Source organism: Myxine glutinosa, chromosome 9, assembly GCF_964187855.1.
Source record: "Myxine glutinosa chromosome 9, kmMyxGlut1.1, whole genome shotgun sequence".
NCBI classification, from domain to species: domain Eukaryota; kingdom Metazoa; phylum Chordata; class Myxini; order Myxiniformes; family Myxinidae; genus Myxine; species Myxine glutinosa.
The window spans coordinates 95,159,455-95,175,786 of NC_136269.1; the positions used below are offsets into that span (position 1 = coordinate 95,159,455).

Below are 16,332 nucleotides of genomic sequence, written 5' to 3' on the forward strand. Positions count from 1 at the left end.
GATTACGTGGGAGATGGAAGAGGCATCAGGTACAACAGGACTTTGGAGTTGACACAAGAAGGACCACATGAGAGAGCAGTCAAACATCAGTCTTACCACGTTGATGATGTAAATTTTTTACGATGTGCTTATTTCTAGTAAAACAGTTGATGCTGTTTTGAAAAGGTAACATTTTTTACCTTTTGAAATAAAAAGTTTTATTTAAATTTACTTAAATGTATTTAAGATTTATTTAATTTTTTTAAAATTTATTTTAAAAGTTTATTTAAATTTTTTAAAATATTTTAAAAGGTAGCATTTTTACCTTACGGTTGGCAATACTGAAACGAGTGTTCTCACTGGCACGCCATGTGTGCAGGGTTATACGCCATTGCACATCGCCGCTTTACATGGCCACGAGGACATGGTGCAACTTCTACAGACAACCTTCCGTGAGTGCAAAACCTCCAGCAGTTAAATGGTCACAGAAACTTGATGCTTGCATTTCTGATTTTACATTCACATTATTCTCTTTTTTCAAATAAGCCAACCAGAATCTGTAAATACGGACGAGGCAGCGTGTAAAGTGCACGTGCCACTTCTCAATATGAGGGGGGTTTAGAGGAGAATTTGGAGGGAAAGATGGAGCTAACCATCTGTTATCTCAAATGTGGCATTTCCTGTTCATAATGAATTTCCTGTTTCTGCATCCCTCTATCCCTTCTGCTCTTCATGTGATGGCCACATGTGCTTCGTGTTTGAGCAATATAGGCTACATCAGTATTTGCTCACCCTTACTTGAAAGTAAAATTTACATTTTAAAATGGCTGTAGAAGCATGCGCTCCCTTCTTCCATAACTGAGTATGGAAGAGGGCGGCAATGCTTATTTAGCAGCAGTCTCCAGCCAATGAAGCATTGAGATTCACATCGATCATGGAAGTCCAATTTTCCTGTTCCAACCTGAGTCCTTGATTCTTAACGGGGAGACCCCGAGTGGAACTCCCAAATACTGTGTTGATGTGTCCATTGTTTCTTACTGTTCTTTAAGTTGGCCTGTTTAGTGTTCCCGCCTGAACTATTTATTTATTTATTTGTATACAAGATCGAGGCTCATGTAAGAGCTAACATCAATCACACCAAAAAATTAACGGACACACAAAACATACAATAAAGGGGGCGGGAGACAGGATGGGGAGAGAGAGGGAAGCACACAAGTACAACAGCAGAGAATAAGGACATCGGGAGATCTGGGGGAGGGGAGAGGGCTTGGGGGGAGGAGGCATGAGAAGGTGGGGCTGGCGGGGGGGGGGGGAGTATAAAACACATGGACACTGCTAGAACTTCCAGGAAATAAAAAAGTGGATTTGGCGTGAATTAACGGGGGTAGAGGAGATCAAGGTTTTGAAGAGATGGTGGTGAACAGCTGTTTTAAAGACCTGGAGGGAGGAGTGGGATGATGTTGAAATCTCATGATAATGCTCATGATGTTGAAATCCCAGGTTCATATATGTTGATTAGCTAACAGCTCCTCCATGAGCTTTTGACACTATAGAGCAAACTACAGAGGTTAGCATACTTTTTGAACTTCAGCCTCAGGGAGTCTTGCTGCTGGCAATTAGAGCAGCTGTCCCATCTGCCCACCTAACCGTGGATGTTCCTTTTCAAAGCGGACGGCCCCCGGTCAAATTTTCTCCATATCTATCACGCGAGTGTTGTTTCACAATACATCGATCAGTCTCGTTCTTTTCCATTCCATGCTACGTCTAAAGTTATGTACTCGATCACAGCCGAAGACCTGCTCGCAGGCCGAGCGCCAGACCGAGCGACATCTGCAAATCAGCAGTGGCACTCCCTTCGCTTTGAAGCACTAATCTCCACGGTCACTTTAATCAGCTTCCAGAAGGGAAGTTTTATCCCATTAATTGCTGAAAGGAAATTTGTCCCCTCGCACGCCCTGACCTCGTTCACCTCCGCGACGCCTCTGTTACCGGTGTCTAAGCGACCGGGCAAACAGGCAGACTTCGGTGGTAGTGCTTTTTGGGAGTTTTTCCCCCTCATTCTTTCCTTATTTTATTTTTTTAGGCCGGCTCTGCGTAGGGTCTCGTCCGCACTCGGGTGATGGATTAACAAGTAGCGAGAGGTGAGGAGTGTTTTTCCATCACCGCAGATAACAGAACGGCCACGTGTGCCGGAGCCTGCCGGTGTTGCCTTTGGCCAAAATGGTGTTTTGCGACCGGGCGACAGGAACCTGTTTTGTGAGGTGACACCGCTGATGAATTGGGCAGTGCTCATTAGCAGTAGGTAAATACCAATGGCAGCAATTGTTGATCCTCACTGGAATTTGTTTATTTTTGATTTTGCCATCTTTTTTTTTTTTTTTCCAGCGGAGAAAAGCAGGACATCTCGTTGGGTAATGTGCTCACTGCTGAGTTGTCGGCCCCATGTTCGAGTCTCGGTGGACTTTGAATCTGGTTAAATGCTGTTCTGGTGCTGCGTAAGCAAGACTCTGAATTGCAAAACACTCCATCTTCTGAAAAGGACATAAGCCAATTGTCTAATTTGAATGCGCTGCTGGAATACCCTTGAAACCGAGGTGTTTTTGTGGCGGGGGTGAAAGAGGGGGATACCCTGGGCATATTCCAAGATTATTATCTGGGTCAATTGTTTAATTAATCACATTCCCTGATGAAGTGCCTTTTCATTCTGCAATCGGAATTACATACTTAGCTGACCGATGTAACTCGCATTGTGAGAATCCAAATAATAAAGTAATCATTGTTTCTAATGCGAGTTTCCTAGAGCTGTGTTAGTCTCCAGGCATAAATTTCACGAGGATAACACTATTGTAACTTTAATAGTGTAGTCCGTCTCATCTGGCAAATGACACAAATTTGCATAAATTATTGAATACAATGTTTGAATTATTTAATTATTTTTCAGCATCCCCGTACGACAGACCATGTGGTTATTTAAATATAGCAAGGAGGGGTGGCTAAAGTTTGGGAGGGGGGGGGGGGAAATTTGGAAGGATATGAGAAAATGCTTCGATAGGAAACCGAAGGAGTAAAAAGAGGGAGTGGGAGGAGGGTAGGGGAAGAATAATAATCAATGTAGTTGTTCTACGCTATACTCTATGGATGGTGGGAGAGAGGTGAATAAAAGTCAATATCCCTGTACTTTTCTATCCCCAACACATCTGGGTACCTATCTAATTCCAATTTAAACTTGTGTACTGTCTCTGCTGCCACTACCTATCCAGGAAGACCAATCCATGCATTAACCACTCTTTAAAAGAAATACTTCTGTCTGACTACCGAATTTTCCTCTTCACTTTTAGACCGTGGCCCCTGGTCATGTCACTGTCCATTCTACTGAAAAACCCCACTGCACCCATCTTGTCCACACCCTTCATTATCTTAAACATCTCCATCAGATCCCCTCGTGATCACCTCTTTTCGAATGTATAAAGTCCTGTCTCCTTCAGCCATTCCTCATGGCTTAGTCTAGCTGGACCTGGAAACAATCTAGTAGCTCAATCTAGTAGTACCTGCTCTATGGAAGCCAAGACCTTCCTCAGATGCCATGACCATAACTGTACGCAATATTCTAGATGAGGCCTCACTCAATTTCTATACAGTTAAAACCACCTCTTTTGATTTACAACTTATCCCCCTACAAACTAAAAGCCTATGAGCTTTATCTGTAGCTACCTGGCACCTGTGCTGTCTAGTTTACCACCCCAGATCCTTGTCTTGTGTGACACGCTCATAGACTGCCCCTTGCATCATGTATTCCCTATTTTCCTTATTCCTACCAATCCCCGGCACTTTACATTTCTCTATAAAAAAAATAAAAATAACCACCTTTAGAGGCCATTTTTCCCCGCAAAGCGGGGGTTGGCCTTTTTCGGGGACCATGGTTGTTGTTGTTTTTTGGTCCCCTTTTTGAAGCAATGTTTTACGGCCGGATGCCCTTCCTGACGCCAACCCTGTTTGCCGCCTTTTAACGACAAACAGGGAATTACCAGTGAACTGGTACTCAATTTGCCGACCTCGGAAGGATGACAGGCTGAGTCAACCCCCCTGGCATTCAGCGATCGACCGGGATTCAGAACCCAGGATCCTAGGATCCTAAGCCGGCACCCTAGCCGCTAGCCCAACACCAGGGTTTACATTTCTCTATGTTAAATTATATCTGCCAATCGTTTGCCCAATCTATTAAAAGTATCTCGACTTTCCTGAATCCGATCACCCCCCTCTCTGCTATCTACCTTACCAAGGTTTGTGTCATCTGCAAATTTAGGAAGCCAATTCTTAACCCAACTAAACAAATCGTTGATGCAAATTTTGAATAGTAACGGTCTTGGAACCTATCCATGAGGGACCCCACGTCTCTCTCTCGCTACATCTCTCACAGCCCAAAACATCTCTTCACCTTCTTTTCCAAGATTGTTAGAACATCTTTCTAGACTGGTTTTCCATCGTATATTAGTAATTGTCAACCATCCAGTTTACTTTTTAACAAAATTCCTTTTTGGGCATTTCTTTACTTTTTTGGGGCGTAACTATCCTTTCTTACATCCACATTGATTTTATGAGTTATGACTGATCAAATTATATTTGTGAAACTGTAAGTATAGCTTCAAATTCACACCTGTTTTGACCCTCGTCACTACAACAATACAACATACATGTATCTGTAACCAACTTTCAGGCACCTTGCATCGACATTCCAAAAACAACAAAACATCAGTGGAGGATCAACTTTCTTTGGATGTGGACTGCCTGCAGGGGGCATGACATGGGACGCGCATGCTCACCTGGGTTACTCCTCACTCTCTAGACTGGACGAGACAAGCGTGTTATTCTAACACAATAATTTATTTCATTTTTTAAAATTTTATTATTATTCTATCTCTCATGAATTGAATCTCTATTATTATCCAGAAAACCTTTGCTGACTTTTCCTCTCCCTTTGCCTTTCAGCAAGGGATTTTCAGGCAGCTACACGTCCATTGAGACCACTTTGTGCTCACATGTATCTTACTCTTCTTAAAGAAACGTTAACACCCGTACTTTCAGCTAGGTCATTCTCAAGATCTCTACTGGATCGTCATCTAACACATAGAGAACATACCTTGACATGCTTAATATCACTTTTGGGGAGTTTGGGCTTTGTTCCTCCGCCACTTATATTGTTAACCGTACCAGGTTCGTGTATCCCCCTCAGAGTCTTCCATACAGCTCCTCCTGAAACATGAAGTTGGGGACTTCAATCTGCCTTAGCTAAGGCTTCTATATACTTGTCACGTGATATTTCCTTCCCTGGAGCTATAATATTGGTCACACATTCAATGTTATCACCACCTATACTTTTGTAGACCTGCAGGTGTGGCACTTTCTGTTTGCAAATGCATGACATCCTATCACCATGTACTATATATACAGCAAACTCATGACCACACTATGGAACATTTCATGTTTACACGTGACATGCGATTCCCATCACGTGTTATTTATATATAATATCATCCATTCACTCCACCCTCTATGCAGAGCCTCCATCATTCTCTTTGTGCAGGTTCTGTTTCACATGCTGTGCAGATCTCATGTTTTTTTCCCTTTGTTTATTGCATTCCAGAATTCACGGTAGGAGTGTTTCTTGGTAAATTCCAGCCGTGCCTCAGAAGATGTTTTTCAGGTATTTAGCTTTCGGCCTGAGGCAAGCAAGGGGCCCTAAGCTGCATAATCCTCAGGTCGGGCACCCACAGCACAAGGGATTCGGAGCTTCAAAGTTCTTGCCCACAAAGTTGTGTCATCACACACCCACCTATCCAACTCAGATAATCTCTGCACCAGGTGTTTGCATTAACTCGTCTTCTCCTTAGTACAATTACAGACGGTGTATCGTATTTGTAATCATCATTTGTCAGCCATTGTTGCATTTTGGTGTTCTTCCTGAGGATGGATGTATCCTCTGTCCGTTTAAAGTCAAAGTGATTCCTCACATGTTGTTCACACAATTAACCTTTGCACCAGTTGCTGAAGTTTTAATTACATTTCTCGGCACACTGGAACAATAGTATTCCACGTCATAATTGGAAATGGAAAATTATTGTTGCATTCTGCTGAGAAATAACAATGGAAACTTCCGTAACTCGTCAAAGAGTTAGTTAATTGTGTGAAGTACAACATGGAAGGAAGCATGATAAGATTGTTTTAAAACCTCGAATGAAAACATTCTTATCATGTTTCTTTCCATGCTGTACTTATCTAAAGTTAGGTACTTATTGCTGTACTATCATTCCTAGTTGGTAGATTTAGAAGCAATTGGATAGCTATATCCAATATACAGAGAGAAAGCGAGAGAGAGAGAGAGAGAGAGAGAGAGAGAGAGAGAGAGAGAGGAGAGACAGACAGACAGACAGCCTTCAGAGGCCATTTATTCCCCGCATAGCGGAGGTTGTCCTTTTTGGGGCACCGTGGTCCCCTTTTTGAAGCAATGTTTTATAGCCGGATGCCCTTCCTGCCGCCAACCCTGTTAGTTGCCTTGCATGCGCACAGGGAATTACCAGCAAGCTCGTACTCAATTTGCCGACCTCGGAAGGATGACAGGCTGAGTCAACCCCCCTGGCGTTAATTCAGTGATCGACCGGGATTCAAACCCAGGATCCCAAGCCGGCACCCTAACCGCTAAGCCATCACCAGGCATAGAGGCTGAGAAAACATAAATATACTAGAATGGCCACCAGACTGAACAGTTTGTTTTGTATCCCACTGATAGGCCAGACCTAGATCCGGACTTTAACATAAAATATAATCGGCTTGTTCTTGTCACCTACCAACCTCATCCCCTAAGTTTTGTCATCATCCGTCCATTTTTGAAATATCATGCTATGTATCGTTTTTGTTCTGATCACTTAATGGCGAAGGACATCGCTTAAACAAATTATCGTGTTCGGATCTGGATCATTGTCACACACCCAACCCTTCCTCCAAATTTTGTCTGAATCTGTCAAGAACTTTTTGAAATTTCCTGCTCACAGACAGACATAAAGTCAGACAAACAGACAGGGGTGAAAACATAACCTCTGTCCACCTTGGGTGACGGTGGTAGCAAATGGCTAAGGAAAATTGACACCTCCATGGTATTGACCTCCATTGACACCTCCAAAAAAATAAAAATAAAAAAAAAAACAACAACAACAACCACGGTGCCCGAAAAGGCCAACCCCCGCTTTGCGGGGAAAAATGGCCTCTAAAGGTGGTTATTTTATATATTATATTATGGTGGGCATACCATTACCTGATATAAAATCCTCCCACCCTCAAATTTGATATAATTGTACTATTTTGTCATTGTATGAATGGCCTTTACCCAAAATGTCTTTTTTTTCTCTTTCTCTCCATTTCTCTCTTTATGAAGTAGATCCGTAGGTTGTTGTCAAAGAAACCTAGGCAGAGGATCCGGAGATCACTTGGCCCATCTTGGCTGTGCCTTGTACATACACAACAGACCGTGCCACCAACTGCAAATAATCAGACTTGTACTGCCGCTTCCGACCGAGGAATTTGGTCAGAGGTTTCTACATCATGGTGCACTTAGTTGCATTGAGTTATATAAGTCCACAACCTGATTTTAAATACATATGGGCCAGCCGTCTTTGCATTCCCAAATTAAAGGACTGCATGCTCCAAGATAGAGCGGCCCCTGTTGGCATTGCATGAGAAATGCAGTTTTATTTATTTCTACCCCCATCATTGATCGAAGCAAGAGGGGACAGCTCAATGATGGGCACACTATTAACTGAGCTGGCAGAAATCCTATGTTCTGCTTATATGATTGGACAAAAGTTATTCTTTTCTTTGAACATCCAACATTTAGCTTTCTCTATCAAAATGGTATGCAAGTACAGCAGTTGGTTGATGGGTAAGTCTATGGTCTGACTGAATGTCAGTGACTGAGAAGCTTTTAGGTCACAAATAAAACTGCCTGAGATAAGGTGGTCTCTCTGCTGTTTGCTGTAACATAACTGCAGTCGTATTTGGTGCAATTGCCTGTTCGGCACGTCGTCGCAGGTCTACAGGAGCCCACATGGTTGTTGTTGCTGATGGTGTTGTGGTTCTTGTTGGGGATCGATTTTTGAAATCTGCACCCATTTGTTGGACATTTGCCGGACCCTACCCACATTTGTCGCTTCATTAACAACCCATCATGGCACTCAGATGAAATAATATGGCCGCCATCTTGGTTTTCTGATGTGCTTAAGACATCAGGCCACGGAGGCCTTGTAATAAACCTGGAGGCACAATGTGCCCGTGTTGTCGTTGCATTAGAAGTGCAGTGAGTGATAAGTGAAGCCAATTTGAAGTGTTCCGGTGGCCATCTTAGCGTGCCGATATTTTTGACACGGTAGATTGAATTTTAATTCCTGAAATATTTGCTTTTGTCAATTCCACTGCAGTTTCAATCTTCCTCAGAAAAATCACAATGCCTCAGTATGCAGCATTCGGTTGCAGAAACGCCTCTGGCAAGGGCTAGAAACCTTATTTCGTCCGTATATTTGATGAAAAAAGTTCACGATGATGAATCCGGATTAACAATGGTGGCCGAGGATTGCAGGCCGGGGGAATCAACACGTGGATCGGTTTCAGAAGTTGGAATGGAGACTTTACCAGGTCTCAAAGTGTGTGTGTGTGTGTGTGTGTGTGTGTGTGTGTGTGTGTGTTTTGTTATCTCCAAAATTTGGGTTTTAGAGGGTGGAACGGAATCCTCCCAGGACTCGAAGTATCCACCCCCACTTCGGTGAAGGATTGCGATTTATGGGCTAAGTTGTGTTGTTCTCAGAGTTTTGTTCCAAGGTTCTTTTCATGACCATCACTGAGCTTTGTACAACCTCCAACTGTAGTTCTTTTGTGGTAATATTCCCAGGGATGGTTTCAAGATCAACTCCCAGATAATCAAAATTATTGAGGAAGCAATGGAGCTATGGTACATCACATTGATACTGCAGCACTTGGAAGGAAAGTATTGTTACGTTTGTGGGGATAAACAATGAAATACCTCAGTCGAGATAGAATCGTGTAGATTAGCATGCTCCGAGTGTCGGGAAGAAGAAGAACCCATCTCTATGTACATAAGTAGGCCGTCTGTCCGGGTAAGAGCGTTTGCATGTCGCCATGAAGGGCGTTGCTTTGTGTGAAGTAATAATACGGCTTAAAGGTTAATTCATACCACAAACTGGTCAAACAAGTGGAACATGTCTTTCAATCCTGACAAATCTCACACTCTCACTTTGTCTCCCCGAAAAGACTGTCTGAACAATCCTCTTGAAGAAGTTCTGTCACTCAAGCTTTTGGATCTCACCATCTGCCATTATCCTTCCTGGGAAAACCACATTTCTAAGCTGGCCTCCAAAGCCAGTCACCGACGAGGCATCTTCCGTCGTGCGAAGTCCTTTCTGGGCACTTCTGACCTCCTCACCACATACAAAGCTTTCATCCACAGCTCAATGGAATACTGCTCTCCCCTCTGGGCAGGTGCTCCTGCCTCACACCTAGCTCGGCTTCACGAGGATGAAACCAAAGCATTCAGAATCATTGGGATCTCCCGCGATGAAGCTGATTCTGAGGGCCTTTCTCTCTCACCGCAGGCAGGTAGGTGGTCTTTCTGTCTTCTGCCGACTCCTCTCCGGCCTTGCTCCCCCTGCTCTGTCTGTGCTCTGTCCCACAAATATTCCTGCAGGACACACAAGATCTGCCAGCAACCCTCTTCTGGTGACACTGCCAAAATCAAGACTCTCTGCTCACCTTCACTCCTTCATTCCTCTCTTCTCCCACCTCTGGAACAACCTCCCACACTCTCTTCAATCCCTCTCCTCCTTCCAGGTCTTTAAAACAGCTATTCACCACCATCTCTTATCTTCCCCCATCCAAAACCTTGATCTTTTCTACCCCCGTTAAAACACCCCAAATCCACCTCTATTAACCCCCAACCTCTTTCCTGAAATTCCTAGAAGTGTTCATTTGCTTTATACCATGTACCCCTCCCTCCCCAGCCCTCCCCCTCCACATATCTACCGACATCCCTGTTCTCTTCTGTTGTTGTGCTTGTGTACCTCCCTCTCTTTACCCCTCTTGTCTCCCGCTCCCTTCATGTTTTGTGTGTCTGTGCATCTTTTCATGTTAAATGTGTTAGCTTTTACACGAGCCTTGATTTTGATTTAAAAAAAAAAAAAATTCCCCAATGTGTAATTTGCCCCTGTGATCTTCCCTCCATCTTTATTACAATTAAAAAGCCTGCCAAACAACAACTATAACAAATGACTCCATTCCTTCACAACGCCGCCAGGACTAACCAACACCAAACAGCATTTGCCGATCAGCACGTAAATCCCGCCTTACGTCCGCCGACGTCATCCGAACATTCTTGAACAGCGATTGGACTCTGCCCCCCGACGACTCGTGGCGAGGAGGCCACGCCCCAGCCTTCATGATTGGTGGAGGCGCGATGGGATGATGGGATAGCGCTCGGTGATTGGACAGAGTGTGATGTCATCGTGGAACATTCGAGAGCTGACGGAAAAAAAGACGCGTCTCACCATTTTGGTGTCTCTCTCGTCTCGAGTGGACGCTGCTGTCTCGGGTGAGCTGGTGAGGAGTCATGTCGGGGCTTCGGGACTTTTGCAACGTGGAAGGAAGAGGTGTGGGTTGACGGTGGTGCTCGGCGGAGAAGGAGGGGGTTGCGAGCGAAACAAAGAGGGATCCTGCCTGCTTGCCTCATGCCGGCGGCTGGCCTACGGGCGTGATTCCGCACCATCTTATGCATTTCCAGTCCGGTGGTTTTCCCGTGCGGTAGAGGCGATGACAAGCAAGCCTTACCAGCCATTTGGGGATGCAAAGATAAGTGCCGGCTGGCTTGAAACAAAACATCATTTATTTTTACTTTAATTTCCCCTTGTTTGCATACGAGTCTGAGTGGAGACGTCTCAATTAGGGATTTTACTTTTTACCTCACCTTTCATTGTTACTTGCATTTATTTTCTTTAAATCGGTTATTGTTGCATTTTATCCTTTTTGTCTTGTTTCATTTCTTCGTTTGTGGGTTTGGATAACCCCTGCGTGTGTTCCTGATTTGATAAGGCTAGGGCCTTCCCGCATGCGTCAAAGACAATCCCGCCAAGGTTCGGAGTACACCTCGGAGTTTAAGCTCTTTTAAAGCTTGTTCACTCCCTGTGCACCCCTTGCTTTCATTCTTCCCCATATCCAATATTGCTCCATGTCTCCTTCTACCCTGATGAGCCCCCCCCCCCCTCCTCCTTTATACTGTAATCTTGTTCTGTTCTGTTTTCCCTCTCTCGACTCTCGACAAGCTTCGACCTTGTATCCAACAACCAAACAACAACTTACATATTCTTCCACTTCAATATTAGGTCGTAGATCCTCACTGATCAATAGTTGTATTTGAGCTACTTGCAAGTGATCACTTTCCTCAATGCTGTTTGTCTTAGCACCCAACCTCATGTCATTAATCTTTCACTGCCATGGGTAGTCAGTCCATAATAATATGACTTTTCACTTTGTGTATGTTTGCGGATGTGACCCCGGATGGCCAGGTACCATTTGCTGTACCCCTATAACACTTTCACCATCAGTGGCTAACCTGATTGATGTACACATTAGTTGAACTGGAGGCATTTCCTTACAGTAATCCAGGATATATGATGTTGCATACACCTATGGTTATTAAGGAAAGTATAACTTTCACTGAAATCTATCTGAGTGGGATTTTTCTATAATGCTCGAACGGCCTATGATTCCTGCCACATAGGCCGCTCGTGGGTTTGTGTGCTTTCATTGGTCATGAGCACCACGTTTGTATTTCTGGTCATCCGATCGCAATGACTGGGTCAAGGAGTGAAGGAGCAAATTTTGAGGAGTGCTTGTCATTACAATTGAGGCATTCATGATCACGCTTACCTTTGGACAAGGCAAGATGTTGACCGCAGGAAAGGAAGTTAACATGCTTTGCCCGTCGTTGCACTCTCATGTCCAAGTGTGAGGAAAGCTGTGGTCTGATGAGGCCATACAGCATCAGTAATGTTCAAGCAGATGTAATGAAGCTGTTTATTTAAAGCTTTCTCAAGAAGAAGCATTGCAATGCATAAATATAGCCACAATTTAAGGGAGGCGGAAGCCAAAATTAGAAGCAAGAATGTTGTTTGAAAAAAAAAAATCAGAGTATAACCAACAGAGCAGATCAAATCCAAAGAAGTTGTTTCATAACACCTTCAGTGTTGGTTTGGGAGAAACACAAGTAACAACCGGAGTTGGCTGAATAAACTCAGCCAACGACGCCAAAGCATCTGGTAATTCAGAGATAAGGCGAACGTTGTGTGTGTGTGTGTGTGTGTGTGTGTGTGTGTGTACACGTATACAGACTTGGCATTTAATATGGAATATTTTTTTGTGGGGGTGAACTTACTTTTCAAGATGTCTTAGAACCAAAAGTTCATTGGAATTATGTTGAAATTATTCTAGATTTTGTTAATGTGACCTTTAAAAGAAACAAAAACCACATTTGACATTTCGAAACAAATAAATTGATCATTGAAAGTGATGTAAACTGATATCGAACTCAATTCATGGACAGTACTGTGTTAAACTTCTGCACGTTTTCCAGAAGTATCTCTTTATTTTGCACATTAGCCAAAAAATTTTAAAACAAAAACAAAAGTTAAATTACGACTGGGATTACGGACAGTAAAATTACAGTTCAGTACTTCGTGTAACCCCCACGAGCATTCAGGAGAGCACGTACACGTTGAGGCATGGTGTTCACGAGATTTGCCAAGGTTTGGACAGGAATCGCTTGCCATGCAGTGACAATAGCCTGCTGCAATTCACGCACAGAGGTCGGCTGCTGGTCCAAGTGGTCGATTTGATGCGTTAATTCTGCCCACAAGTTCTCTATCGGATTTATATCCGGGGACATGGCAGGCCACTCCATATGCTCTACACCACGGTCAGCAAGAAAGTGTTGGATCATGCGAGCATGATGAGGCCGTGCATTGTCATCTTGGAAGACAAAGTTTCCTCGAAAGGCTGCACGAGCAAAGGGAAGCAATGTTTCTTCCAGAATGGCCCTGTACTTGAACTGGTTCAGGTTTCCATTCAGAACAACCAGGTCAGTTTTGCCCCCTGCATGAAAAGCAGCCCAAACGGTCACCCCACCACCTCCAGCTTGGACTCTTGGCACTATACAATCTTTGTTGTAAGCTTAAGCACTTGTCTGCGCACTCGGACGCGGCCATCTTAACGATAGACCAGAAATCTAGACTCGTCAATGAAGATCACGTGATTCCAGTGTCCTGGCTGCCATTGACGGTGCTCTCTGGCCCACTGCAATCGGCGCTGGCGGTGTTGTCTGGTCAGGCATGGCTTTCTCAGGGGATGCCTGGCACGATAGCCTGCTTGAACCAGTCGTTGGTTGACTAGCCTTCTGGATACAGGCACATTTGTCAGTTGCTGCCACTCAGCCCTAAGCCGATTAGCTGACTTAGTACGGCCATTGCAGATTAACCGGTGCAGCTGGCGATCATCCCTCCTTGTGGTTCTGCGGGGACGTCCTGGCCTCGGTATTGGAGTAGGGGCACCCCTCTGAGCATTTCGTTTCAGGATCTTTGACACATGACCTTGAGTGATGCCATACTGCCGAGCAATAGCACACTGTTTCATGCCGTAATTTCGTAAAGCCACCACTCCATGACAAACAGCATTGTCGAGTTGACGGACCATCTCCAGAGGAAGCCGCAATAACTTTTGGAGACATGCAGCAGTTGTTTTCCAGTAATACAGACCGAAACAACCCTTGTATACCCAACTGTGAAGCCAATCATCAAATGCACCTGTCCGTACATTTTTCCACGCCACCTCTGATATAATCCTGTTGTTGACTTCTTGCTGCGACAGACAATCAGTGACATGGTTCTTTTAACAAATAAATCACCAAAGTGTAAAAGAAACTCACCAGATTGATATACTGAGTTAAGAAAGTAAACCCAAGTCAAGAAAAAAAAAATATTCCATATTAAATGCCAAGTCTGTATTATAGTAACCATATATGTTAATTATTTTGCACGTCCAAGTGCAATTATCATTATACAGGACATCAGTCCTCAAACCGAGCATGTTTTGCGAGTGGATACATAAACACGAACCAAGCTGGCCTGACTCACTTATCACCTTACTTCATCTGGTTCTGCTTGGCCGATTGTAGCTTATAAACATACCTCTTGCGTATGTGTATGTTCAGGTCAGTTAGTATTATGCTGATATTTGTCTCCTCGGTTCGATCCTGTATAAGATGAAAGAAAAAAACTGCTCTGATATATATATATACATACATATATATATATATATATATATATATATATATATATATATATATATATATAATATATATATATATATATATTGTTATGGTTTTTAGAACCTTCACTAGTAAATTTTAGTAAATGTTTCCCTTATAAATGATCCCCTGTAAATATCCCCATCAATTTTTTTTATTTTATTTTATTTTTTTTGTTGGTGTATACTGAATCGAGGCTCGTGAAAGAGCTAACATTTATTTCCCAAACAAATCAACCAGACAAACAAAATATACAAAAAGAGGGAGCGGAAGACAAGATGGGGAGAGAAAGGGAAGCACACAACCACAACATTTGAGAGCAGGGAGAAGTGTGGGAGGGAGAGGGCTTGGGGGCAGGAGGCGTGGGAAGGGGAGGGTGGGGGGGGGGGGGAGAGGTATAAAACACAAGGGGACCGAAATTAGCGGGGGTAGAAAAGATCAAGGTTTTGGATGGGGGAGGATAAGAGATGGTGGTGAACAGCTGTTTTAAAGACCTGGAGGGTGGAGTGGGATTGAAGAGAGTGAGGGAGTTTGTTCCAGAGGTGGGAGAAAAGAGGAATGAAGGAGTGAAGGTTAGCAGAAAGTCTTGATTTTGGCAGTTTAACCATAAGAGGGTTGCAGGCAGATCTTGTGCGACCTGTAGGAATATTTGGGGGACAGAGCCCAGAGAGGGCTGGGGGGGCAAGGCCAGAGAGGAGTCGGTAGAAGACGGAAAGACCACCAACCTGTCTGCGGTGAGGGAGTGAAAGGCCCTTGGAGTTAGCTTCATCGCGGGAGATTCCAATGATTCTGAACGCTTTGGTTTCAACAGCGTGAAGACGGGCTAGGTGTGAGGCAGGAGCACCAGACCAGAGGGGAGAGCAGTATTCCATAGAGCTGCAGATGAAAGCCTTGTATGTGGTGAGGAGCTCAGGTGTGCCAAGGAAGGACTTCGCACGATGGAGGATGCCCAGTCGGCGACTGGCTTTGGAGGCCAGATTTGAATTGTGGTTTTCCCAGGAAAGATCATGGCAAATAGTGAGACCCAAAAGCTTGAGTGATAGAACTTCTTGGAGAGGATTATTCAGAAAGTGGATGGGAGGGTTTTCCAGTCGGTCTTTTCGGAGAGACATCGTAAGAGTGTGAGATTTATCAGGATTGAAAGACATGTTCCATTTGTTTGCCCAGTCTGTGATTTTGTCCAGGTCTGCAGAGAGTGAGGAGGCTGCAGACTGCCGATCTGAGGGATGAGGAATGGAGCGACAGAGAGTAGAGTCGTCAGCAAAGAGATAGAGAGGATTTTCAAGAGAGTCAGAGAGATCATTGATGAAGACCAGAAAAAGCACAGGGCCCAGAACACTACCTTGGGGAACTCCAGCCTGAACAGGAAGAGGAGATGAGAGAAACCTATTCAGGGCCACACGTTGACTACGACCAGAGAGGAAGTCCGCCAGCCATGCGTGGAGATTTCCATGGATACCAAAGGAGGAGAGTTTGGTGAGCAGAGCAGGGTGCCAGACCGTATCGAAGGCACGTGAAATGTCAAGGGAGACAGCTCTAATTTCCTGTTTGGCGTTGAGGACCTCCATCCATTGTTGAGAAAGCAGAAGCAGCATGTCCAGAGTAGAGTGACCAGGTCTGAAACCAAATTGATGATCAGAGATCAAGCCATTGGAGAAGAGGAAAGATTTCATATCTGAAGCAATGATGGATTCCATGACTTTGCTGATAATTGGGAGAAGGCTGATTGGTCTATAGTTGCTGGGATCTGTTTTTGCACCTTTTTTGTGCAAAGCGGTGATGTTGGCTGATTTCCAAGCAGATGGCAGATGACCTTGAGCAAAAGAGAGGGTGAAGAGAACAGAAAGAGGGAGTGAAAGAGCAGAAGCACATGATTTTAGGACCCGTGGGCTGATGCCGTCAGGACCAGTTGCAGAATCAGAGTCGAGGGTTGACAGAAACTT

The 16,332-nt window shown here is 44.2% G+C and overlaps 1 protein-coding gene across 1 annotated transcript in view; it reads left to right on the forward strand.

Moving 5' to 3' along the window:
* Positions 1–363: 363 nt before the first annotated feature.
* Positions 364–16,332, forward strand: part of LOC144893640 (uncharacterized) — a 61,306-nt gene continuing 45,337 nt past the window's right edge. Inside the window, exon 1 of the mRNA XM_078784544.1 lies at positions 364–431. Within this exon, the coding sequence (XP_078640670.1) occupies positions 404–431 (28 nt within the window). The 5' untranslated portion in view covers positions 364–403. The remainder of the gene's footprint in view (positions 432–16,332) is intronic.